At 41.2% G+C, this 26,699-nt stretch overlaps 1 protein-coding gene across 3 annotated transcripts; it reads right to left on the bottom strand.

The window, feature by feature from the left end:
- Positions 1-2,927: 2,927 nt before the first annotated feature.
- On the bottom strand, positions 2,928-26,085 carry alkbh1 (alkB homolog 1, histone H2A dioxygenase). Of its 3 annotated transcripts, XM_076166079.1 has the most exons (8): positions 25,945-26,085; positions 18,042-18,150; positions 17,764-17,926; positions 16,987-17,103; positions 14,447-14,537; positions 10,615-10,808; positions 3,881-4,324; positions 2,930-3,739 (listed from the first exon to the last, which is right to left on the bottom strand). In XM_076166079.1, exons 1-8 carry the CDS (start codon positions 26,080-26,082, stop codon positions 3,727-3,729), a joined length of 1,269 nt encoding a protein of 422 aa, XP_076022194.1. In that variant the 5' UTR covers positions 26,083-26,085; the 3' UTR covers positions 2,930-3,726. The 3 variants fall into 3 exon arrangements, with proteins under 3 accessions (XP_076022196.1, XP_076022194.1, XP_076022195.1); XM_076166081.1 differs by lacking the exon at positions 25,945-26,085 and having other exon boundaries at positions 2,928-3,739; positions 16,987-17,125; XM_076166080.1 differs by lacking the exon at positions 16,987-17,103 and having other exon boundaries at positions 2,934-3,739.
- Between the last annotated feature and the right edge of the window lie 614 nt (positions 26,086-26,699).

Here is a 26,699-nt window from a genome sequence, read left to right as displayed (position 1 = left end):
TTTTATCAACATTAAGAAGCAAAAAATTGTTTGTCATCCAGCCTTTAACGGCAAGAGGACAGCACTCCAATCTATTGGAGATCTATTTGTTAGGTAGGATATGAAACAAGAAAGTGCGAGACCACTAACGCTGATGTGGCTCTCAAGGCGGTTGTGGAGGATTTTATGATCCAGTGTCAAAGGATCTAGGAAAATTAGTGCCGCAAAGGCACCAGAGTCAGCGGTGAGAAATAGGTAGTTTGAGACTCTTTGTTTTGGCCTAAAATGTAACCTTTGTTAAAGCCCAACTTCTTCATTACATATATCTATATTTTTCCCTTACACGAGCATCAAATTTAGAATGAGTGTATATTTACAGACAGACACACAGACACGGACAGAAAGCTTGATCAATTAAAAGATTAATCAGTTTGTATTTGTATTGTTCAATTGAGTGTACTTTCTCAATACTCGTGCATTTTAATTGCTCAGTGTTGTGACTTTGTTGTGTCCTGCGCTAGGTGATGCGATGTTATTCTCAAATTGCAGATTTATGTTCACTTATTGTTGTTTTGAATGCAGTAGAGGTTTTTGCCACATAAACCCATTGACACATCTACCTTTACAGTGACCTCCCATTCATACAGCGATGGGAATAGCATACCAAGCAACAAGCCAACCTTCAGGTCAGCATAGTTAACATTTTTCTCTCACCAACCTTGATGGAGTCCTGGGGGCTGTCCGGGACAGAGCTGGCCCTCCTCAGCAGCCTGTTCAGCCTCTTTCTGTCTCTCTCTGTACCTGCACAGCCCCAGCAGACCACTGCATATAATATGGCCGACACCACCACAGTGTCATAAAGGAGACCTGCACACTCTGAACCTAAGTCTCCTCAGCAGGTGGAGTCGACTTTGGCTCTTCTTGTACAGGACTGGTGTTATGTGACCAGTTTAGTTTATTGTTGAGGTGAACACCCAGGTATTTGTACCTCTCTAAACCTTGGATGTTCACAGCTGTGTTGGGATTTTTACCTACGGAGGCCGATCACCATCTCCTCCGTCTTACTTTAAGTCTTACTTTAATACTTTAAGTATAAAAAGACAAGATGTGCACCTTCTCTGAGGAAAACAACCTTTGATATATGTTTTTTAATATCATCAGCTACATCTGATCTCACTAACATGCCAGCCAAGATCGGAGATCTCTCCTTAAAAAGAAGAGGAATTGCAAGTCAAGTCAACTTAATTTGTATTACCCAATATCACATAAAATGTCTCAAAGGGCTTTACAGATTTAAAACATCAGGTTATGCGCTCAAAATCAATCTGGAAGGGTGACACTTGGCGTGGAAGAGGATGGAATCATAGAACTTTCAGGGCAAACCATTTCAAACACTTCTTTTTATAATGTGAAAGGATTACTATCAACATGATAAACTGGAAAACCAAACGATAGCAAGAAGTTCAGATAAAAACGGATTCAAACACAAGGAAAATAAAGCTTGAGTGTGTGTGTGTGTGTGTGTGTGTGTGTGTGTATGTGTGTACATATGTGTGTATGTGAGAGATGATCTGCAGGAAGTGGTGAAGTTATAAACACATGTGTATGGCTACTAAGATGGCAGCTTCACTTCTAGCTTAGTCTGTGAGGGAACAAGTGTGTGTGTCTCAACACCACAGGGGGGTTTATCACCCAAGAGGTGCAGAGAGAGAGAGATAGATAGAGAGAGCATGCAGGAATCAGTGCTCGAAAGCACGGTTAGAAAAGGGCGGAGTGAATCGCTGCTTGGTCCAGTTGAGTCACGGTCAGACACTTTTGAAAGCAAACAGAGGTGCAGGCCTTTGAGCTTGTGAGTTCACTGAAATGGAAAATTCAGGGCAGATTCTTGAGTTTCTTTCTCTTCCTTGCTGTTTGGTTGGGCTAAAGAGGGTTCTGGGTTCACTGGATTGGAGCATCCAGGGCAGGTCCTTAGGTCTCTCCCTCTTCCTTGAGTTAGTTGAAGAGAGTTTCTGGGGGGACCTGCTGGGCTTTTATACTGAAAATGACCTCACAGGCAAGAGTTAACCTTTTGGCCAATGTCGTCGCAGCTGATTCTCTGACATCTTCACATCAAGGTGTGAAAAGGGGGTTGATCCACTACAACACTAGGTTGTCTCCTTGTTTTGTGAACAAAAGACTGCATGCTTTATCAGAGTCAGCCATGTGAGGACAGGCTTCAAAAATGTGTTATAGGCCTCACATATTTTATAGCTTCAAACCTGTGTAAGCACCAGAGGCGGACAGTAACGGAGTACATTTACTTGAGTACTGTACTTAAGTACACTTTTTAGGGATCTGTACTTTACTCGAGTATCATGTTGGGGGAGTACTTATGACATTTACTCAAGTACATTTGAAAGGAAAATATCGTACTTTTTACTCCGCTACATTTCTATCCATAACCATAAGTACTTGTTACTTTTTCTAAAAACAAATTTGAAAAAAAAGCGGGGAAACCCTGTGGATTCAGTATTTTGTTGTTTCCTTCTCAAACGTGATTGGATTGTACAGGTGCCACTGACAGGGACAGCCTATCAGCAATCCGGAGAATGTCAGAAAAAATTACGGGGACTTTTACCTTCTGAAAAACGGTTCGGAAAAAGACCTCAGATAATACTAGTCCCGAGCGAATACGACCCTGTAAAAACGTATGTAGGTAGTCCGTCATGTCCTGTTTAAACGTAGTTTTCACCACTGTTGATGGCTAATATTTTTCTTCATTAATTATTATCAACTTGTCACACAAAGGCTTAGGAATACTGTGTGTGTGTGCGTGCGCGTGTGTTGTCACACATACACACAAATTAGCTGCATTTTCTTTTTTCTTCTTGCATATAAACCCATTCATTCAAGCATGATTTTATTTTCATAATGTGTTACATTCTTCCAGGTATTAACATTAAAGATTCCATAAATACTCCATCCAGGAGGTTTCTATAGGCAGTAATAATACAATGTTTAGAACATGTACTCTTGGGACTTGAGTACTTTTAAAAACAAGCACTTCAGTACTTTTACTTAAGTAAATATCTGACTGTAGTACTTTTACTTGTACTTGAGTAAAATTTAACAAGCGGTATCTGTACCTTTACTTAAGTAATGAAGCTGTGTACTCCGTCCGCCTCTGGTAAGCACCTACACCTTCCTGTGAAGTGGTTTACAGACTCACCCTTTACACACACATTCATATGTATAAGCCGAACCAAACCAAAACATAAAATATGAACTAGATCAAATTAATCTCATCACCATTAAAAAAGCATGTAAAGACCATGCACAACTTCTCTGAGGAATAAACATTTTATTCATAAAAAGTATCATGAAGAAAAAGCAAACGCATGGACTGAGTACTTTGAGTTGGATCTGTGCATACAACTTTCATCAAACATTTTGTTTCTTTATTTTTCTATTTCTATTACTGCTCAAAGAGCATGGTTTAGTCTGGGTTCTGCTGCCCTCTTGTGGATAAGACAAGTCACACCTGTCTGCTGCCTCCCCTCTCAATCTCCTCTCTCACTTGCATTGCATTGCTATTGCTCATTGCCATCAAGGACGTGTAGAGCCACTGAAAAAAAGAATAGCTGGTAATGGGCTTGAAAATGTCGGGCATCTGGAACACTCTTGAGATGTCTCTGAACTCGTCTGACTTGTGTGTCGCTGATAAATGCTAACACAGACTTGGTTCCAAGTAAGGTCTTTTGTATCAGATCATGAAGTTTGTCTGGAAAGGAAAAATCAAAGATAAATTGTAAAGTTATTGTCAGTGTAATTACAAGGCAGCAGCTTTTAAGGAGGGTGAAAAGTATTACATTTTGCTGTTAAGAACTTTAGCAGAAATGTCATATTTGAACGTCATACTTACAGAGGCATGGTGTAGCCTAGGTCACAGATGCTGCAACTCTCCTCTCCTTCTGTGTTATGATCATCATGGTCTGAGTTGTTGGTGTTGGTGGGATGGTGCTCAGGTTTTTGTGGGAAGCTCTGGTTCGGAGGCAACACCTGTCTGATGGTCACATTCACCCTGCAGCTCTGCGTGTACCTGTGGCACACAGCCCAGTCATTCTCTGACACAGGCTCCAGCAGAGTGCGACCTTGCTGGTGTGGAACACAGCCTGAGGCTTCGCCACAGGTTTGCATTTCTATGGCAGGATGACATTGGGGAGATGCAACGATGCGTGGCACAGCGTGGTAGAGGAGGCGGCTCGCTCCTGACATCACCATTACGTCACCGCTGTGCATGTACATGGCAGTGGGCTGGTCGTCTCTACAGGTGCCACCCAGGAGGAAGATGGCTGACTGCCCAAAACTGTCAGCAAAGAGAAATCACTGCTTTTATTTTTTTCAAGCTTTAATTGTTACTGCATTAAGGAGGATTTTTCATAAACTTTGTTGGTAACATATGAAACAATACATTACATTACATTACATTACGATCATTTGGCGACTTACATTACATTACCACCCTTCGCAGAGGGGGGAGCAATTGAGGGTTCGGTGCCTTGCTCCGGGGCACCTCGGCAGGGGCTCGAACCGGCGGCCCTCCGGTTCCCAAGCGGAAGCACTACCCACTGAGCCACTGCCCCCACTGCCCCAATAAAGACTATGAAAAGTCTCAGTGGCTTTGACAAAAACTTATATCGAAATTACCGCTTTTTGAAAAAATAATAATAATAATTTCAATGCAGTTATTATGAGTTTAAAAAGTCTAGCTTAAAGACCAAATTAACCAAATTTTTGGAGATTTCATGCCTCTGATGCCATGCCTCTGTTCAGACAACACCAATCTGCAAATCCAATTCAGCTCTAGTATACTCAATTACCTAAGACGAGGATGTAAATGATACTGAGCAGACGGAACTGCTGTGCAGGTATATGAACTGATGGGCCAAATGGAACAGAACATCTCCACTTTGTTGTCTGTTCAGTTCAACGATTGCAATTTTTAATCGCAATAAATCGCATGATTTCCTGTGATTAATCATGATTAATTACATTGTTATACACAAAATTCAATAATGAATTCAAAAATAGTGTATGCTCACTTTTATTTTCAAAAGTACTGCAATATGAACAAAAGTGCAATAACATTGTGTTGCAAACACTTTAAACAAATAAGGTGTTTTTGGAGCAGATACAATATTTCTTGTAAATCTCAACTTGATTAATTAACATTAATGTATGCAGATGTCTAGCAGCAGGAATAAAAATTCTTGCACTAAGCTAACTGCTGTCAATATGCATTTTGATCACTTATTGGCTGTTGGTTATACATTTGTTCAGCAAATCCTAATTGAGTATTGACTGCTATTCATATCTTTGGCAGTTTGAATGCTTATTGTTGATGGCTAATCGCTAGTGTATTATACTGTACACCAGGGGTCGCCAACACGTTGCTTACTGGCTACCTGGTTCTGAGTAGCTCGCGAAAGGTTCAAAGAATATGTACATTTGACAACACAACGTCACTTGGTGAAGCTGATTACATTTCTATTCAATCAAATTCACCAACATTCCGCCCCTTTTGTCACAAAACGGTTATAAACCAATCAGCTGTCAGTCCAACACATGACGCTGCTGTCAAGTTTGGTGACACCGTAACATTCAGCTAGCAGGTGCACGCCGGATTTGACGGTGACTGCCCTGAAAACAGCCCCGATAAAAGGCAACAAATAGAGGAATTTATGAGGAATTAAAGAAATGTACGAATGCGAATGTCAAGTGTGTGCGTGTCTCGTTTGCAGTGCGAACGCGTCTGTGGAGCGCCACATCACCAGAGTTCACAGCAACTTCTCACGGGACTTGCCGGCTGCTAGCAGGGCGTGATGTGTCGTTCGTGAACAGGCCGGCTCTTTTAGGTGAACGATGGGAGCTGGCTGCGGTCCGAGAGCCGTTTTTATTTATTCTGCAACTTAATACAAGACAGAATGATATGATGGATTTCTCCCTGCCATGAACACGGGGAAGACTGAATGTTTGAGTTAATGTTGTGCCGTTCGACCAATTCATGTGAAGACAGACAACAATCATAACATCAAGCAGGGAGGGGCGGGGCGTGCTGACGCTCTACTATACACAGGTACAGAGCAGGACAGGGAGAAGCAGAGATGAGTGAGAGCTCCAAAAAAGCAGCATTTGGATGCATTTTAACTATTGTGACAACATAAAGGCAGAATGCAGAATCAAGCCGTCATGTTGAGCAGGGTTCACAAAAAACCTTCACAGATATGAGAACCGTGCATCCAACAGTTCAGGTGGAAGGAAAAATTAGCTCCACCAAGGCTCTCAATCCAGTGTATGTTCTTCCCAACAGGAAAACACTCCGAAAAAATCGTCCAAAACTGTACGACAGAGAACATGCTTCACTGCAAGAACATTCCAGAACTATTTTAATTCCTCATGAAAACAGTATCACACTCTCTGTCATCTCCCTAACATCAGAACAGACTGAATGCATGTGAAGTACAGATGAGATGGGAACTACAGGGAATTCCCTGAATTACAGGGAATGTGAATTAAAGAGATATTGTGACAGTGATATGTGGACATATGAAAGGTATAGTATTGGTAAAATAGTAAAATAAGTAACTAATAATATAAAGAAATTAATAACGTTGTTTTGTTTTCTATGAGATGAATATGATGTGAATTTATTGGTGTGAGCTTGACACTGAAAATGTACAGAAAAAGACTCAGCTGGTTTGGGGGAGAATGAGCCATGTGGATAAATGTTACTAATAATGTTAAACATGAGTAGCTCTGAGACTTTGTCAAAGTACCTCTCAGAGACAAAAAAGATGGAGACCACTGCTGTACACTGTAACATACTTATTAGTGTGTCATACTTATGTCTAACTTACTACTTTCTAACTAGGTTCTTGCTGATTAGATTCTTCATCACAAACCAGTCTGTACTATCGTGTTATATAAACTCTTAATGTGTTATTAGTAGGTGTGTTGTATAAATGGTCATTTTTGGTAAAACAATAGTATTTGTTAGCATGTTAGCTTGTTGTGTCCCTTCGGACCATTATTGCATATGAGCTGGACTACAAAAATAATAATCTAATTTAAATTACTAGATTTACTAAACTAACCTGCCAGTGCCTTGCACCTTGGTATCTGCGACCAGATGGCAGCAGCCTGAATTCAGCGGACAGGGTGCGATTTTTGTTTGCCAGTACAGCCTGGGGCTTTCTTTGTGGCTCTGGCTCTGTACAGGAGTGAGAGGTCAATCACATCTACTCCTGAAATTTGGCCACACCAATTATTGTACTGTTTATTTCTACTTCATCAGCCTGACCATGAATAACAACAGATTGGTGGAGACCTCTTCCTGAAGCCAATGATCATTTCCTTTGTTTTGGAGACATTAATATCTAGGAAAGAGCATTCACACCAGAGGTTAAAATCATCCACCACCGGGCCGTGGTTGGTTTCATTGTCCCTGAGTGGGGACAAAACTCGGACTCGGACTCGGACACCGAGTCATCAGCAAATTTAATAATATGCTTGCGTTCCTGATGACAATTGTTTGTGTATAAAACAAATAAAAGAGGTGAGCGGATACACCCCTGCCTAAAGAAAAGCAAATGCAGAAAAGTTGTGGGCCACTTTAAACACACACAAACGCACACAGACTTGATTTGCTATCTTACCGTAATTTTGACGCAGAAAGTATCCTAAAAAAGACTGCATTTATAGACTTTTAGACTCACATTTGAGTGTGGACCTTCAACTCCACCCCACCCCTACCACCAAGCCCTATTTACCATGGACTAAGATCGGCAAACCCACAACCACGTTTTCGATGATCAAGGGTGCCCTACCTGAGGGAAGAGTGAGCACCAGTGATGCACATCTACAGGGCATGGATGCCATATAAGATGAAATCGGTAGCCAGCAACCTGTCATGTCAATGCGCTGCTACAAATGACAACACAATGATGATTTGTTTAACTTTGCAGTAATGAAAGGCTATGAGGCATTTCCTGAAATTAGAGGGGCTACTATGTCTGTTTGTCAGACAAAACACCTCTAAAGATAAGTGCCCACACCTTGGGAGCTTAAGGCCTCCGAATGAGAAAAGCAATCACTTAAACATTGTCTGTAGTTACAGAAGATAAAGGAGGAAGCATTCTCTCCAGTTTCACAGACTTTCCCTATGAATGTGTTTGCCATAGATCTGAGGTGGAGATTTGTACAAAGATCTACAGGCAGTAAATGCAGCTATTAATGCACGGGCACCCATTGTGCCTCCACACACTATACTGTAACAAGTTCTGATGAATCAAAATAGTCCTCTGTTGTTGTTTTGCGTAATGTATTCTTCAGTGTCCCAGACTCCCAGTTTTAGTTTGCATTACATTTAGGTAAAATCATATTCATGGACCAGGATGCCACAGGGCTATTTTAAATCCGCAGAATCCATCTTCTCTCTGGTTTTGCATAAAAGCTTCAATAATCTACATTTACCAGCAGGGAGTGTGCTGATACAGTATGTTGAGGATTTAATGATCTGATGAACATGACGAGCCTGTGAAGTAGACACAAAAGCTTTATTGATAGCTTTGTTGCCACCTTGAGTGTAAACTATACACTACTCACAAAAGGTTAGGGATATTCGGCTGAAATTTTAGGATGAACCTAAAATGCACTATAACCTATACAGGTGAACTTAATGTGACCTTCTCTAAACTTTTGAATGCACATATCCAACTGTTCAATGTTTCAATTCTTTTTGCACAACTTGCTGTTCTCTAACAAGGAGCTTAACGATAAAATTCACAACAGGTGTTGATCCATGAATCCACCAATAAATGTCCTGGTTCAATCAGAATTGGTATTTAAACAGTCCTCATCATGCTGTTCACATTTTCACATCATGAGACCAAGACGACACCTAACAACGGATCAACAGTACCTCGCCATTGCGAGGCTTTAAACAGGATGTTCTCAGACGGAAGTGGCCACTGAGCTTAGAGTGTCACAGAGTGTCATCAGCAGGTTGCAACAGAGATACAGAGAGACTGGAAGAGTCACAGAAAGGCATAGAAGTGGACGACCTTTGGCCACATCCCACACTGATGACCGCTTCATTGTGAACAGTGCCCTGCGGAACCGGATGATGAATGCCACAGGGGCAGGGAAATTTCAAGCAGACTTGACCCCCACTAATTGCGTGACACTAAATTCAACAAGATACGTAAGACAGATAGATACTTGATTGCCAATGCACATCAGACATACAATTAAACATTGTTTAGGGTTCCCATCCCAGAAACATAAAGGTCAGGTCACTGTAGGTCAGGGGTCCCCCCACATCTTTTCCTCTGAGAGCTTATTTGACCAAATAAAAGTGTCTGACAGCTACTCACGTTTTACTTTAGTAACATTTATTCACATGTCTCATTCTCCACTCAAAACAGCGGAATCAGCGTCTTTTGTGTTAACACACAAAATGTTGATGTCCAACACCCACATGTTATATCAACTCTTACATTCAGCAACATGAGCATGTTTTTTTTCTGTATACATTTTCCCTGTGTCAAGCTCACACTAATAAATTCACATCATATTAATCTCATAGAAAACAAACCAATGTTATTACTTATTTTACTTCAACTATACCTTTCATATTTCACATTTGATGTCTGTCCACATATCACTGTCACAATTTTCCTTCACTCCACACCTGGCCAGAGGGGACTCCAATGACTCTAATGGTGAACATAACAGCAGCCAGGAGGACTGATAGGAGTATCAATGATCCTGATTATGACTAATCAGTATTAATAGCCCTGCTAACAACTCCACAGAGGTTAAATCCTTAGAATCCCCGCCAGTCAGAAATGAAAACATTCCTTGGCTACGGTAAGGTGATGTATTCATCTTTAGCTTTTAGCTTAGCCTGCTGTCTGAGTCTGCTTCGCATTGAAAACATAGAAGCGACGATTCTGCTGGTCCAAAATCTCACTCATTACTTAACCAACAAAATTAACACTCACTGACTCGATGGTGCCGCCATTATAATAACGTTTACATTTTGTCCTATGACATTTTCCCAGATTCCTTGGGTCTAGCTGCATCAAAGTATTTAGGTCACAACCTTTGCTGCCTGACCAGATTTTTTTAACTCTTTAAAAACTGTTGTATCGTATCCCCTCCTACAATTTTGCCTCACAGTTTGCTAAACTTTGTATGTAAAATGTTGTTACAAAGACGAAAAAAGTTATCACTTTGTTTCTTGGTATCATTTCCCCATTATTCTGCTTTTGCCCCAAATGGCAGCCAACGTTGAGTGGGCTTGGCTGATTCAATAAAACGTTATATATAATATTTACTATTTTCTCCTAGCCCAAAAGATTAAAAGGTTGGGTATATGTCAAAGTTGGTAAGTTTGTAGTGCATCAGGAATTTCGAGTGTACAAACGCAGCCCAAATGCAGCCCAAGCTGCGAAATTGGACCCAATGCACTCATAGTGCCTCCAAAGACATTTGTTCAGCCAGGAAACACCCTGAAGATAGTTATACTTTCTTATGGTGTTACAGTTATTATAATATTCTGAGTGTTAGTTCAACACAATTCTTGTGGCTCACCTGAGGGAGATCAGTGGACGTGAGTGATCAAGCTCCGATTCATCTACATGGATTCCAAGTGAGGAATCTGGTTGGTAGTAGTTGAGTATTCCGGCCTCTGCAATGAATCCGGTGAAACCGCAGGCTGCTGCTATTTGGCTGGAGAGTGAGTGGAGATCAGCTGGAAAAGGTGTCTGGTGATTTGCAGAGTATGCCTATAAATGGAATTAAAAAAAACATCCAAACAGAGCTATTAAATCATTTTCATTCAAAATATAAGTCAAAACATTTCTATTGATCAGTGTGCAGTAATGAACTTTGCTTCTATTCTGGACTTTAAAGGATGCCACCTTCCTGTAAAGCCACATTACCTTGCTGCTGGAGGCCTAGGCATATCAATGCATTTCTAAGTCAAGTCAATTGTATTTATTTAGCTCAATGTCACATACAATGTCTCAAAAGGTGTTCCTCAGTTTTGTCTGATTTAGTAGGGGGAAAATTGCAAGTCATCCAGGTATTTGTTTAATTTTGTTGAATATTCTTATTTGACATGACAATGATCATGCACTTATGGGACATTTTTGGATCTTGTTTTTATACACAGCGAGGGGGAGAAAAGAAAAAAGAGAAAACCAATGAGAACAAGAATATGTGATACACATGTGAATGTGTGAGGTGCATGAGAAGACAAATTAAGGTGACAATTCTTTAACCCACTTGTCACGGTTCTGTTACATCTATCCATGTGTGGAACACTTTCCTTCAGGGGAATTTTTATTTTTTACATACAGATTAATTTTGTAATTGTTTGTATTTGTTGTTATTGTTTTTTTTGTTCTCTTATAACAATAACGAGAATCAAGCTGTGTAATGTACATGTGAATTAAGGCAAAGGGATAACAAACAGAACGACAGCAACTAACCACAGCCAGCTAAGGTTATGCTGAAATGTAAAAAATAATGTAACTGCAGAGTTTCATTAGTGTTGCTTGTTCGATAATATCATAGGCATCTTTTTAACAGAGTGACCGCATACCACCGTACAGACAGTTGCAAAGTGCATCATGGGCTAGGACGAGAGAAAGGAGGGGAGACACAGGGGGGAAAACAAGAAAGAAAAACAAAAAGGGGAGAAATCCCACCCAAAGTCTAATGTGTGACCACATCTGTGGGTTGACTCTTGGACATATTGGGAGAAGCCCACTGAGTCAATGAGGGTGGAGAAGGCTTTATTAAATGGATCGCTTCGATTCTCAAAGTGAATATTAAAGTCTCCAAGTATTATGATGTTGTCCACATGAGTCACCATGTCTGGAATTAATTTAAGAATTTAGTATAGGGGCCAGGAGGGCGGTAGATGACGACAGAACAGAAGGAAATTTGACTGCCTGTCTTAGAGGGTTAATAGTTCGAAAGATGAGAAGGCTGTGCTGACGCATCCTTTGGCAAGGTTGAGAGACTGGTTAATTATAAAGCCTACACCACCACCTTTTTTGAAGGTGTGTCCAGTATGAGCATGAGGGAAATTGGGGGAGGTGCCTCAAATAATGGCATAAGGTTATCATCCCTGAGCCATGTTTCACAGAGGCTCAGCCTATCAAGGCTATGCTCTTGGATCAGATCATTTACTAGTAGTGATTTGTTGGCTAGGGATCTGATATTAATAAGGCCCAAACTAATGCCATTCACTCTCACAGGGGGGCATGACAAGTCTGTGCACTTATGTTAATCATATTGGAAGTGTTAGGGTTACGAGCGCCTCTATAAGGAGTGTGCTGCGCAGATTCTACACAATCAATTGTTTTGCCGCTTTTCAACAGGAAACCACACATGCGAAATGTTAGAGATAGGCTCATACAGAATGGTAAGTGAGGAAGCATAGTCTCAATTGAGTGAGTTACACTATTGGGAGATTATCCATCCACAGTGCGCGAGTGCCTAACAGCTTCTATAGAACAGTGTTTTTCAACCTGTGTGCCGTGAGAGATCGTCAGGTGTGTGGTGGGAAATTATGCAACTTCACTTAATTAGTCCGATCCGGGCCGGGCGGGTCAGACTGGCAGATCGAGCGAGACAGACCGGCAGATCTCCTGAAAGGTTCACATCCCCCCACTCGAACTTGAGCTTCAATAGCCCTTCTCTTAAGAAAGACAGACCATACAGGTCAGGGGTGGGCAAACTACGGCCTGCAGGCCACATGCAGCCCGTTGTGCATTGTATTGTAGCCCGTCAAATATTGGTACAAATTTGTCCAAATTATAGTAAAGACTGCGTTCATTAAGCCTTTTTCTGCAACATCCGGCGTTTCGGTTGATCCCACTAGATGGTGCACTCCACACACACAAGTGTGACCTGCTACTAATGAATTTCCAAGGCTTATTAACCAATGAGTGACAGTGAATGCCAGGTGTTTAATATTATACAAAATTATTTTTCCCCGAAGCCCAATCAAAAGCTGTTGGTCTTATTTGCCAAGAGACTGTCAAAGGGTGACCAACAAACTGTTCCCCCTGAAACTCAAGGTACATTTAACTTTTTTCATGTAATGGCTTTTATTTTTTATATTTTTTTATTTTCAATAGACATCTCAACTACATGCACAAGTGTGCACGGGGGTAGGTTGCACCCCTAGTTGTTCACCTAGTGGTACCACAGTTTGAGAACCACTGCTCTAAGCGATTACAGACCCATTTCAAATCTTCCTTTTCTCTCCAAAATTCTTGGGCATCTAGTAGCAGATCAGCTTACGGACTACCTTGAGTGAAATAAATTATTTCAGCCTTACCAATTTGGCTTTAGGCCTCTACATAGCACTGAAACGGCTCTAACCAAGGTCTCCTTCTTATCGCTGATTCTGGTGCCAATTCTCCAGGATCTAAGTGCAGCCGTTGACACTGTAGATCATAATATCCTACTTGATCGTCTTGGGAACCACATTGGCATTCGTGGTCTCACACTTTCTTGGTTTAGAAACCTAACACATATGTTTTACTTTGTTTCATTTAATAATACTAATTCACCTCACTACCCTGTATAATTTGGCTTTACGCAGCGTTTTGTAGTGGGCCCATTACTCTTTTCAATCTATATGCTCCCTCTTCGAAACATAATCCGTCAGTTTGGTATAGATTTTCATTCGCACTCATATGCGGACGACACCCAATTGTATGTTTTCATAAATCCCAACAACCACTCTGGGATCACCAACTTGGAGTCTTGTCTTCTAGCCGTTAAAGGCTGGATGACAAAAAATGTTTCGCTTCTTAATGACAATAAAACTGAAATGGTGATCTTAGGGCCAAAATTTCAAAATCTTCTAATTAATTTTGAAGCTGATCAAAGAAGAATCTGAGCGTAATATTTGACAAGGACTTAACATTCAGCAGCCATATGAATAATGTGACAAGGGTTGCTTACTTCCATATCCAAAATATTGCCAGAATCAGACCTATTCTTAGCAAAGCAGATGCTGAAACACTAATTCATGCATTTGTCACCTCCAGACTGGATTATTGTAATGTCCTCTTTTCTAGAGCAGTAGATAAGGTGCCCTCACAACCTTTACTTTGACACTGAACAACTACTTTTCTCCAATTACGCCGTTATAAACAACCTGACTGTACAAGCCATTGGCCAGGGTCACAACCTCAGTCTTTCTCCCCCCCTTTCTGTATCAAAAAAATCATCTCCAAAATGTCCCATAACTGTATGCTCATTGTCATGTCAAATGCTTTCTTCAATAAAAATATACAACAAAAGAAAAAGTGATAGTTTTGTCTCTTTTTTGCTCACTACATCAAAATCATAATATTTGGTAAGTAAAACTCCAATGGATAAGCAGTGTGACACTGACCTTGGTGTCCCAGTTATAATGATATCCCAGCGTGACCCAGCGAAGACGCTCCAGTAAAGTCTTTGCTTCTCTCTTCCCAGACTGAGGCAGCCTGTCAGTTGTCAGAGAGCACAATTCAATTCAATTACACTTTATTTATACAGCTCCAAATCACAATCACAACAAATCTCTTAGTTCTCTCAAGGCATTTACACACAGAACATTTAAAGAAACCGAACATTAACCCATGAGCTTGGCAACAGCAGCAAAGAAAAACTCCCCTTTAACAAGGAGAAACCACAGCAGACCTAGACGCTGGGTGGGCGGTCATCTGCCTTGACCGTTTGGGTTTAGAGAGAAAGAGAAAGGAGAAAGGAGAGAAATACACAGAGAGGCACAGCAACCTCAAAGATAGTACTAATGTAAATACGAATCATGATGTTAATACAAATAGCAGGACACAGTCTGTCTACAAGACAAGCTTCCACAAGAACCTGTGAGACAAGAGAGCACAGGAAACTCTGAAGAAATAAAGTTTCTGAAATGCAGTAATGATGCAATAACATGGATATGCACATAGAGAGGGGAGGAGAAGAGAGGAGCTCAGTGCATCAGGGGAAGTCCCCCGTAGTCTAGGTGTATGGCCAGCCCTAATGATAAGCTTTATCAAAAAGTAAAGTTTTAAGCGAAAGTGTGTCTGCCCCTCGGACAGAATCAGGAAGATGGTTCCACAAAAGAAGAGCCCGATAACTGAAGGCTCTGCCTCCCATTCTACTTTTAGAGATACTAAGAACCACAAATAAGCCTGCATTCTGGGAGAGAAGCATTCTACTGGGGTAATAGGGTACTATGAGCTATTTAAGGTATGATAGAGCCTGACCAAGAGCTTTGAAAGTGAGCAGGAGGATTTTAATTTATATTCTGGACTTACTGGAAGCCAGTGAATATCTCTTTTCCTCATTTTTGTCAGTATATGTGCAGCTGCATTCTGGACCAACTGGAGAGTTTTTAGAGACTTATTAGGGCAGCCTGATAATAATGAATACAATAATCCAAAGTTCACCGGAAAAGAAAGGGTAGGGTGTTGTCGAGAACAGGAGAATAATCGCTTTCAATCGCTTTTGATCATCACACTACTGCACACCACAGACAATCACTGACTTGACATGATCTGCCAGGCTTACATTACATTTGTAACCTATTCTTGTATGTATGTATTGTTATGGAACCACTACCAGCGCAGAAGCGTGATCGCCCATGATTAAGTTGAGGGAGGCAAGGGGGTCGTGAGGCAATTTTCCTAGCGTACTGATTAGGGTTGGGTTGACACGGCAAACTGACCTCCGTCTCATGTATGTTTTCTGTTCAATGCAGATTGTAAAAGGTGGCTATTTGTGGATTAATGCATTGCAAAACCTTTGTTACATTTGTTTGTTTTCAAGAGAAGATGATTGAAGAAAATATTGAAATATTAATGAGATAAGTCTGATATTTATTTTGGGGGAAATAATTATTTCCCCCAAATAAGTATTGCATAATAAAAATAAATTCATCGACTAATCTTAAAAAATCAGTAGATTAATCGTTAAAGATAATCGTTAGGTGCAGCCCTAGTACTGATGCTAGTTTTTGCCCATCACAGGTTGATCGGTTCCAGCAAAAATCTGTATTTCATCATATTGGAATCGCCATAGGGGGATATGTGGAAGAAAATACTATATCCATAGCATTATGTGGAAGTAAACATTTTGTCTTTTGCATAATTGTACTACAAGAATCATATGAGAAAGGAAAAGAGCAAGTCACTGTGACATGGTTGCTTAGGCAGCCAGGATTTACAATAGAATAGTAAGGAAATGTTTACAGGCATCCACCCTGACACACTCTCTCTCTCTAGGAATAACTCAGTGCATGTATTCACTATGACTTTTGATACGTCTCTCATATATGATTGAATAAAAGAAGAAGTCTCTTAACTATCTCCGGTAAATTGATAATTGAAATATACTATATCATATGCATCACGTAAAGGGTTGACAAGAGCAACCTGCTGGATGACCAAACCGGGAGATGGAACTCGGGTGCGTCTCCCCACATAGAAATGGCCGTAAAGAGGTGAGCAGATTTGCTTTTTTAACAAGTATAGTTTTCTGTGTGAGGTGGCTGCCTAGAGGTCTGTCGCCCGGTTGGTAAGTTCAGCAGATTTTAACTCACACGCTTAGAGGGAGACTGAAGAGAGAGGCTGCGTATGGGTGTAGCGGTGTGTGTGTGTGTGTGTGAGAGTGAGATTTGTGCAACAAGGAAATCTGGGAAGTCCCAGTCGTCTTCAACCCGAGGACGTACACTAGTCAAGAGAAGAGACTTCAAACTTAGTTTTGAAACTGCTCATTCATGGGATCTTGAATGATTTTGACCAGGGTGTCAACAAATGTTGGTAACAGTTACTTCGGACATGGATATGAAGTTTTAATGTAATCGACCGTCTAACTTTACGTACTCAGAAGCACTGGACGAGCTAAGAAGAGACTTCTCTAGTAAAAAAACAATATGTGAGCGCTCACTGCTGTGGCTCACTATGAGGAAAGGAACAGATTGTCGAATTTCTTGATATGAGAGCAGCTCCATCCAAAGGTAGACCGACAGAAGACCGAACAGAAGACCACGGAAAAACGGGTGTCCTGTGTAAAGGTTGGTTTGTAACTTCAAAAATACACACAGACATTGTTTCTCAGAAACTGCAATGTCAATAGCAACATTAAATACATAACAATAATACATAACAACTCGTCTGGAGGAGAGATAGTGGAGGAGAAGTACTGTCGGTAAATAAAAGTCTATCAACAGAGAATTCAACTGAAGTAAAACGTGCATGAATTCACTATGACTTGTGATCTCTCATGTATGATTGAATAAAAGAAGAAGCCTCTCAACCATCTCCCCGGTAAATTTATAATTGAAATATACTATATAATAATAATAATAATAATAATAATAATAATAATAATAATATACTGAGTGACGGTTGAATCCATCCTTTAATTTATTGGAGTTATTATGTAATATCCCTGATAGCCGAAATGATCTGAATAACCTGTTGCACCTACATCCCCCACAATCATGTTTTTTTAGTTTTAATGTGAATATGCTGTGCGTTCAGATATGAGAACAAAAAGTAAACACGTTTACGCAACTCAATCTCCATGCCATTTAACTTACACCTACATATCCAGGTCTGAATACGTACCAAAGTAAATGATGAGCTTGACACTTCTAAAGTTGAAGGGACAGCAACTAAATGGTATCAAATAAAACTAATGTAGCTTTTTGTAATATATCACCTGAATTTGTGTACACTCTTGGCCCAGATGTCCTGTGTGTCGGCAACAGACAGGTGCATATCCAGGTTACAGACATTAGGTTTCTGTGGATAAATCTTCAGACACTGCCTTATCCAGAAAGACTGGGAGCCGTGGAGGAACGGGTTGGAGATGAAGATAAAGCCTGAAGAGCACACAAAGAACCATACTGGGAAACTGGGATGTCGCAAATTTGTCGTGGAACATGTTACTGCAGGGTTCATGTAACTAACTGCTTGTAGCATAATGTGTGCGTGTACCTGGGTGAGCCTGCAGGCTGAAGGCTCTCCACTCTCTGACAGGCCGCAAGCCCACCATGGCTGTATCTATATCATACACTGCTGTTGGATCCAGATTAAAGGGAACAATCTGTAACACACATATACAGAGGTTACTGAACAAAATTCAATTCAATTTATATAGCGCCAAATCACAAGAAATGTTATCTCAAGGCACTTCACGTACAGAGTATTGAAAGAAGCCCAACATCCCCCCATGAGCAAGCACTTGGCAACAGCAGCAAGGAAAACTCCCCTTTATCAGGAAGAAACCTTGTGCAGAACCGGGCTAGGTGGGTGGCCATCTGCCTTGAGCGTTTGGATTGTGTGTGTGTGTGTGTGTGAGAGTGAGAGAGAGAGAGAGAGAGAGAGAGAGAGAGAGAGAGAGAGAGAGAGAAAGAGAGCTACAAAATTACTTTAACTAAACTACATTTATTACAGTTACCATTATCGCTAAAGGAGGTCTGGGAATAACTAAACATGTGACACACCGAGCAAGAGAGTATGAGAGAGGGAGAGGGAGAAGCCATTATTAGAAGATAAAAAGTTTGTTTTGGCTACAGCACTAAAGTGGCAAGCAGTTCGGGGCATTTAGTGAGAAGTTGCTAAAGATGAGGAGAAAATTAATGTTTTTAGCCAGAACTAGCGTTCGCTTAGATGCACAGTGGCAATAATCCTTATTAAACTTGTATTGCAGTAAGGAAATCAGAATCAGAATCAGAAGAACTCAAGAAAGTTCAGAGCAGCCAAAATGCTTTCGCATTGCATGCATCAAAATTGCTAGGCTGTTTGTTTCAAGACAGTGTGCCAAGGGCTTGTTTCACTCTCTGAAAATCGATGTGTCCAGTGATATTTGAATCAAGCTCCTTCATTTGGGTAACACAGATTCCACACAAGATGTGTGCTAGCAAATTGAGAAGGACATCACATTGTTGGTTGATCCCCACTGATTACCCCACCCCACCCCACTGATCTGCATTTTCAGATCAAGACAAGCAAATCACCAATCAATCACAATTACGGTGGACAGTACATCCATATTTGTATCTGTTGTCATCACATGGGGCAACTTTGATTAACTAATGGCAGGATTTCTGAAGATGCACAGAAATCCACATGCAACTCATGCAAAATGTCATTGAAATAGAGACCGCCTGAGCGATTGCGCCAGTCTACTTTGTGCTCAACCAGTCTGGATGACGCCATAAATATCTTTCTATTTATTTTGTTCGAATTGCTCCCTCTTGCATCCTGTGTGGAATAGCCTTGCTAATCATGTGGCCATTTCATTAACAGGTAAGCCTTGAAACTTCACAGAATTCAAACCATTTAAAACCATCAGAAACAATGCTTTACTAAAGGCGTAGTAGTAGTCGTAGGAGCTTTGTAACGTTGCATTGTAAACTCAATGTAAATCGCTAGTTAGTTAATTTAATTCATTTAATTTAATAATTCATGTTGTTGTTTTATAGTAGGGGCGGTAGAAGTTCAGTCCGGGGCTGTAGTAGCTCAATCCATAGGGGATTCAACTTGGGAACTGGTAGCTGGTGAGTTACCAGTTTGCCTCCACTGCCGAGGTGCACTGCCGAGGTGCACACGAGCAAGGCACGGAACCCCCACCTGCTCCATGAGCGCTGAAAAATGGCTGCCCTGCACCCCCTCTGAAATGCATGTGTTTGTGTGTGTGATATGTAAGAGGGGGTGCAAGATAAATTTCAATTGCAGAGATGGTTGTCGATTTCCGATTGAATGCAGCCCAGTCTGCAGAAATCATTGGGGGTGGCCAGATGGGGCCACTGAAAGTCTTGGGGGTGGCCAAGATCTTCGATGACAGGGGGGGGGGGGGGGACAGGGGGGGGGGGGGGGGGGCGAAAGTGCCGCGACAAGTGCGCCGGGTGTACTGCGTGCCGCGCCAGCGGTGAGTGCACCAGCAGCGGTGAGTTCACCGCTGAGTGCGCTGGCAGCGGTGAGTTCACCGGTAAGTGCGCCGGGAACGGTGAGTTCGCCGGCAGCAGTGAGTTCACTGGTGAGTGCGGTGGTGCGTGCGCCGCCAACAGCGGGTGTGCGATAGTGTGAGTGATGGAAGGTAAAGTGGCCGGTGGGGGGGCCAGCGATTTTCCTCCCACCCTGGGCCCCCCCTGGTGGCGCCACTGACGCAGCCCCACCCGCCCCCATCATTCTGTGTGACTCCCCAGTTGACACTGTGGAGTCTTTTCGATTCCTGGGATCCATCATCTCCCAGGAACTCAAGTGGGAGTTCAACATCAGCTCCCTCAACAAAAAGGCCCAGCAGAGGATGTTCTTCCTGCGGCAGCTGAAAATGTTCTGCTTGCCAAGGACAATGATGGTGCACTTCTACTCTGCCATCATTGAGTCCACGTTATATATGTACGCACCAAGGACCAGAGCAAATTCCTTTTAAGTGTAAACTTAATTGGTGAATAAAGCTATCCTGATTCTGATCCTCACCCTCCTCCATCACCGTCTGGTTCGCTGCAGCCTACTGCCAAGGATAAGGGCAGGCTGCAGTGTATCATCCGCTGTGCAGAGAAGGTGATCGGCTGCAACCTGCCGTCCCACCAGGACCTGTACGCCTCCCGGAACCCTGAAGCGGGCAGGCAAGATTCTGGCCGACCCCTCCCACCCTGGACACAAACTGTTTTTAACCCTCCCCTCTGGCAGGAGGCTGAGGTCCATCAGGACCAAAACCTCACACCAGAAATCCAGATTCTTTCCCTCTGCAAGGCCCGGGTCTTGCACTGACCACACAATAAACCCCCGCACGTTCACTTTACTTCATTTAACAGTATTCAATTTAGTTAATTTATTTAATTTAGTGTATTTTTATTTTAATTATTTGCCGAGCTGCTGTTTTTATATGTTGTTTTTTGTTGTCTTTTTATATGTTATATATTAAATGCACCAAGGACCAGAGCAAATTCCTTTTACTTGTAAACTTAATCGGCGAATAAAGCTCTTCTGATTCTGATTCTATTCTGATCATTTAAGAACAACTTGTCTCAACACATTAGTGTGAGGAATTCAGGGATTTAACTATCTGCAATTCATAATATTATTAAAACATTTAGGGAAAGCACAGAAATCTCTGAGTATGAATGTCATGGTCAAAAACCATTACTGAATGCCCGTGATCTTCAAACCCACTGCATGCTTCTGTGATGATGTCACCACATGGGCATGAGAATAATTTGGAAAACCATTGTCAGTGACAGAATTTGTCCGTTTAGAGAAACCATATATCAACAACATACAGAAATGCAGCAGAACTCTCTGGACTTAAGCACATCCTCAGCTCCCAAATGATTGCTGAGTGTTGTTAAGGAAAGGTGATGTACATTTTTGTAATAAATGACAGGGAGCAAATTTACAATAAGGGTATAAAACGTATAAAAACAATAAAACTGATCAGTTACGTAAAAGATCAATGATCTTGTGTTTATACTGAAATAGAATTGACAAATCACTGCTTTCTGTTTAAAATTGGGGTAGTAGTGCATAGTATATCACTTGGAAAAGACTTTGACCATAAACATGTATACACATGATTAAAGTCAGCATAAATCAACTTAAACACAAGCATCACTGTGAGAGAAAATGTGGCAGTTATATATCATCATCAGATAATCACGCAGGTTTGCTTATGCTTAATCTTTTAACCATGTTAGCTATAGATTTGCCATGCTTGAAGGGGAAGTGGAAGAACACGTTTATTTACCTTAAATCGGTCTTAGTAGGTGTCCCTTAGTCTCAGTCAGTATGTGACAAGAGGCATGCTTAACCAAATATTTGTCTGGAGGATGCCCCCTGTGAAGGGATCATAGACAAACACCAGACGTGAGTACCCAATATGGGGAGTCGGTAGAATATTAAGGTGAACTAGAGATACGGACAGACGATGTATGTAGAACCAGGAGTATAAAGGAAGCATCCTTTCACATACTAAGCATGTATAAGCAAGGCTGCCTGCATGTGTGCCATACTCAAGCATTAATAAAAGTGTGACAATACTGGAAGAGATTGTTGTCTCATGCCTCAAAAGTCAAGGAATCGTTGCACTTGCTGAAGGTATAACTTGTTTTTCTATAACATATGCCCTTGAGGTTATTTAATGCAAATCAGAACCACAGAATGTTCAGAACCACATTTATTTTTGCTGATGCTTTCATAAGAGCTCAAATTTATCTCATCTCGGAGCAGTGTTTCCTGTTTCCAGTTTATCAATTACTTATATATCCGCAGAAGGAACAACCTTGTAAATACCCCCTAAGTGTTTTGTCACCTCTCCAGTCAGCACACTTCCTGATAGAAGGTCAGAGATAATACAGCAGATGAATATGTGGGGTATGTAAATGAAGCCTTATAAGATTGTCACAGGTGGACATGCTGGGCCATTTTGGCATTGTTCAGATGACATAATCCACTCCTTCCATTCACTTAAGGAATATTTGGAATACTGTAGCAGTGGTAATCACGCTACTGATCTAATTGAAAAGGAGACTGTCCAATCAGTAATGAGCAATTCCAGGTCTCTGATTGGATGAAAATTGTGGCAAAAAGGTAAAAAAGTAACATTGTGCGAAGTTCAACGATCAATCAATGCACTGTGCAGACAAACCTGAGCACACAGGGCAGGAAATCTGAGTTAAAAGAGTTAAAAGTATGTGAAAGAGTTTAGAATTGTGAGCCTATTTGGACAGAGGGCATTTGTTTGAGCACAGTGCCAGAAAAGTAGGTATTGCCAAAATTACCATGAGAAGAGAAATGAGGTTTGTTGATGAAAGGCCAAGAGTGAAAGCACGACTTGTGAAACATTCGATTCGATTTTAGGGTTACAGTTAGTTTATATAGGTGACCTAGATGTGAAAACATAGAATATGAAATTACATTTTCAATTTGCTTGATTTTTTAATTGCAACTTAATGCAATTGTTTTTGGAAGCATTAAGAATTGAGAAATACAAAAGTTTTAAACCCCCCTTTTTTTGACAGGATTCATAACAAAAAATTAGAGAAATTCGTATTTTTTCCACAGAAAGCTGAATAATGTCTGAGAGGTGGAATTACAACACAGCTGAAGTCAATCTTGAGGGGCCTTTAGTGATGGGTCCGGCAACACTGATGCGTCGGCGCATGCGTCGAGCTCATAGAGCAAAACCCCGTGTCGGTGCGCGTATCGCTTTCAGAAAGTCACGTGACAGATACAGGAACTGTTTCGAACTGACACTGCCATGCCAAACTGTGTTTATAAGGAAGCGTATCTGTCAACGGGATGCATCTGCCAAAAGAATCTCTGATCTTTTGCGGTTCATCGTCAAATTCATCAGTATCAAGAATTATGGAGCAGCCTCAAGCCAAAAGAAAGGTTTCCGCCGTGTGGGACCATTTTGATCTCATATTGGAAAATGAGGTATTTGTTTTAATTTCCTTGTTGTTTCATCCTGTTCCTCTTCAAAGTGACTCTTAGTTTACTATTCATATTATTTTCTGCAGGTTAAATGTCACATTTGTTCGACAGAACTTTCCTATTTAAACAAAAGCACCTCCTAAATGCTGAGGCATTATAGGGCCAGGCATGAGAATGAAGTCCCAGATACACCCAGGATAAACTCAGGTATACAGCCATTCTACAACTTACTCACAGTTGCTTTATTGATAATTAATTCCTATTAATTTATTCTTTACCTAATTTTTAACCATCAAGCTTCCAGAAAGCAGATGCTAGATGAGGCTCTGCTGAATTTCATCCTGAAGGACTGCCAGCCCCCCCTCAGCATTGTGGAGAATGAAGGGTTCAGGAAACTGGTTCAGGTCCTTCAGTCCTCATATGTTTTGCCAACCAGAAAGGTTTGTGTGGAAATTATCTAAAGTAGTAGTTGATATATCCAATTTATTTAATCTTTAATTTAAATATATTGATTTGCTTTTGGATGACTTGGTGTAATAATAATTTTCAGACCATCAAACAAATGGTGGCCAAAAAGTACGAGGAGGAACGGGAACGAGTGAAAATGGAAGTACAGCAAGCTGTGGCAGTGAGTATAACAGCTGACATGTGGACATCTGTGAACATGGAGGCTTACTTGGCTCTTACCTGTCACTACATAAATGAGAATTTGCAGTTGGGCCATAACCAATAAAGCAAAGTGTCTTGTGACCGACGCAGCACCAAACATGATTGCATCCACTAGACAGCTCCAAATTTGGCACTCAATTTGCATTGCACACAGTCTCAATTTATTAGTTAGAAAATCATCTGAGCAGATCCCCACACTTACATCCATCAGACACAAAGCTAGGCACATTGTCACATACTTCAGATCAAGCACTACAGCCAAGGAGAAGCTTGCTCAAGTGCAGCAACAGATGGGACGACAAACCCTGAAACTTATCAATGAGGTGCCAACACGCTGGAACAGCACATATGAAATGCTGTCAAGGCTACATGATGAGAGGGAACCAGTGTGGGTATCTCTGGCCTCTCTAAATACAGATTTGACTCCACTTACAGCTGATGAGTATACCATCATAGGAGAAGCACTTCTTGTGCTTGCTCCTTTCCATCAAGCTACAGTGGAGTTGTCTGAAGAGAGGCGAGTGTCAGGGTCAAAGGTCACCCCGATGATGAAAATGCTCTATTTTGCACTAGAGCGTAATGCTTCAACCTTGCACACACAGGCAGCCATACACCTACATGAACACCTGAAGTGTCGAGTCACAGACACTGCTTCCAATCTGGAGTGATTAAGTGTGTTGAACCTAGCAACGCTTCAGATTTGAATCATTCGGGTTCCGCAGTTCCTCCAAGTGCAATGAGGCTATCAGTAGACTGCGGTCAGAATGTGCATCTGTAATCGGACGCACAATGAAGCCCCAGCCGGGACCGTCTTCACAACGGCTGTCTGCACCCACTTCAGGCATGTTATTCAGCATTATTTCTTTGTTGTTGTTTGGAAATCATGTACTAAAATGCCGAATTTGTTATTTTTTAGATAACCTTTGGCAACATCTCGACATGGAAGTGGGCAGGCAGACCAAAAGTGCCAGAGCTGATGCCATCCAGGAGGTGCAGAGATACCTGGCAGAGGGCAATATTGCCAGGTCCCGGGATCCTATGAGATACTGGGACAACCAAAAGACAATCTATCCAAACCTCTTCCGGCTGTCCTTACAATTTCTCTGCACTCCAGCCTCATCTGTGCCGTGTGAGCGGGTGTTTTCTACAGCTGGAGAACTTGTGTCAAAAAAGCGTAACAGACTCAATTTCAAAACGTTGGAACAACTTATTTTTCTGAATAAAAATTTGTAAAAAAAAATCCCAGTCCACAAGCATCCTCATTCACAACACGTTCACTTAGATTTTCACGTTATGATACATGTTCACATTATTTATTGACTGTATCTCAAATTATCAAAGATATTTTAAATTTAAATGAAGATATGAAATAATACAATCTAAAATACAATGACTTCATTATTTATATATAAAATTATATTATTGTATATACTAGGTCATCAAATCAGTGTCAGTTGAGTCTGTCAACTAGGTTGCCTGTAGGGATTTTTAAGGTCCAGCAGGTGTCAGTATTCACTCAGTGACACAGTATCGACACGGTGTCAATACAGTTTGGCAATGTGTCGAAACGCTTCATGACGCCTCATCTACCCATCACTATTTTAAAGAGAAGAGCCATCACCATTAACGAAACATCTATGTTATATCTTTGTCTTACCAATGGTGGAGGACAACTGATCTGTGCATCTGCTTAGACTAAGAACACTCCAATAACAAGAACAGTATGTTACACTTCGTCTCTCGTGTGTGTCAGCGGATTTGTTTCAAATATAAACACGTTGTCTGCTCTGACCTTCTCTGCCAGCGTAGCTTTACTGAAGTCTATCACATCGGAAAAGTCGGGAGGAGGTTTTCTCCGCTTATAAAACTTGAACATCTTCCGAAATACGTCCTCTCCATTCTCCACGGCAGACGCTGCCATTTTAGCCATGGCATTAATGATTGACCTTTGAACTCGTGTACGCGACCAACCGGTTTTAAACGTCATTATTAGTTGTTATTGTTTGGTTTAAATGGATGCGTGAACGTGTACTTAAATACTATGGAACGAACGTTAAAAATAAAAACTAATATATTTTAAATATAATTATTTCATGTCCCAAACGTATCTGTGAGTGTCACGTGATAGTGGCACGGCGAAGTTCAGAGTGCGTATTGTTGAAGGAAACATGGCGGCGCCGGGTAAGCGGGTGTCGAGGCTTACTTGTGAAACATCCGTTGGACCAAAGCGGCCAGTAAGTCCACATTAGTGACGTTTTTACACTGTCTTTAGGCGTGCTAGACTCAGTGGTATCTCACAGAAAGCACAATGTGATATAACCGTCCTGGTCAGGCAGGTTACCGATGGAGTAGAACGAGTAGTCAACACGTCAACTACTTCCTTTTGCCTGAATGATATTGCGAATCATATAAATAAATTAAGCGTGTTTTACACCGATATTACGGCTCTATCCAATATATGCATGTTAAAAGCTTAAGTCACAAGTTAACATGGTCGCTATAGCTCATCCAGGAAAACTACGTGAAGTTAGCCGATTTTTACTTCAT

Source organism: Genypterus blacodes, unplaced genomic scaffold (assembly GCF_046128005.1).
Source record: "Genypterus blacodes isolate CSIRO-AG114 ecotype Tasmania unplaced genomic scaffold, CSIRO-AGI_Gbla_v1 ptg000154l_1, whole genome shotgun sequence".
NCBI classification, from domain to species: Eukaryota; Metazoa; Chordata; class Actinopteri; order Ophidiiformes; family Ophidiidae; genus Genypterus; species Genypterus blacodes.
Note: the sequence above shows the minus strand (reverse complement) of the source record. Positions and strands in the feature narration are given on the sequence as shown.

Coding starts and splice junctions, on each gene's coding strand:
- alkbh1 (XM_076166079.1), bottom strand. CDS start 26,082: ATGGCTAAAATGGCAGCGTCTGCCGTGGAGAATGGAGAGGACGTATTT. Junction 17,927..18,041: donor CAGCCTGCAGGCTCACCCAG/GTACACGCACAC, acceptor TGTGCTCTTCAG/GCTTTATCTTCATCTCCAAC. Junction 10,809..14,446: donor ATTATAACTGGGACACCAAG/GTCAGTGTCACA, acceptor TTCCATTTATAG/GCATACTCTGCAAATCACCA.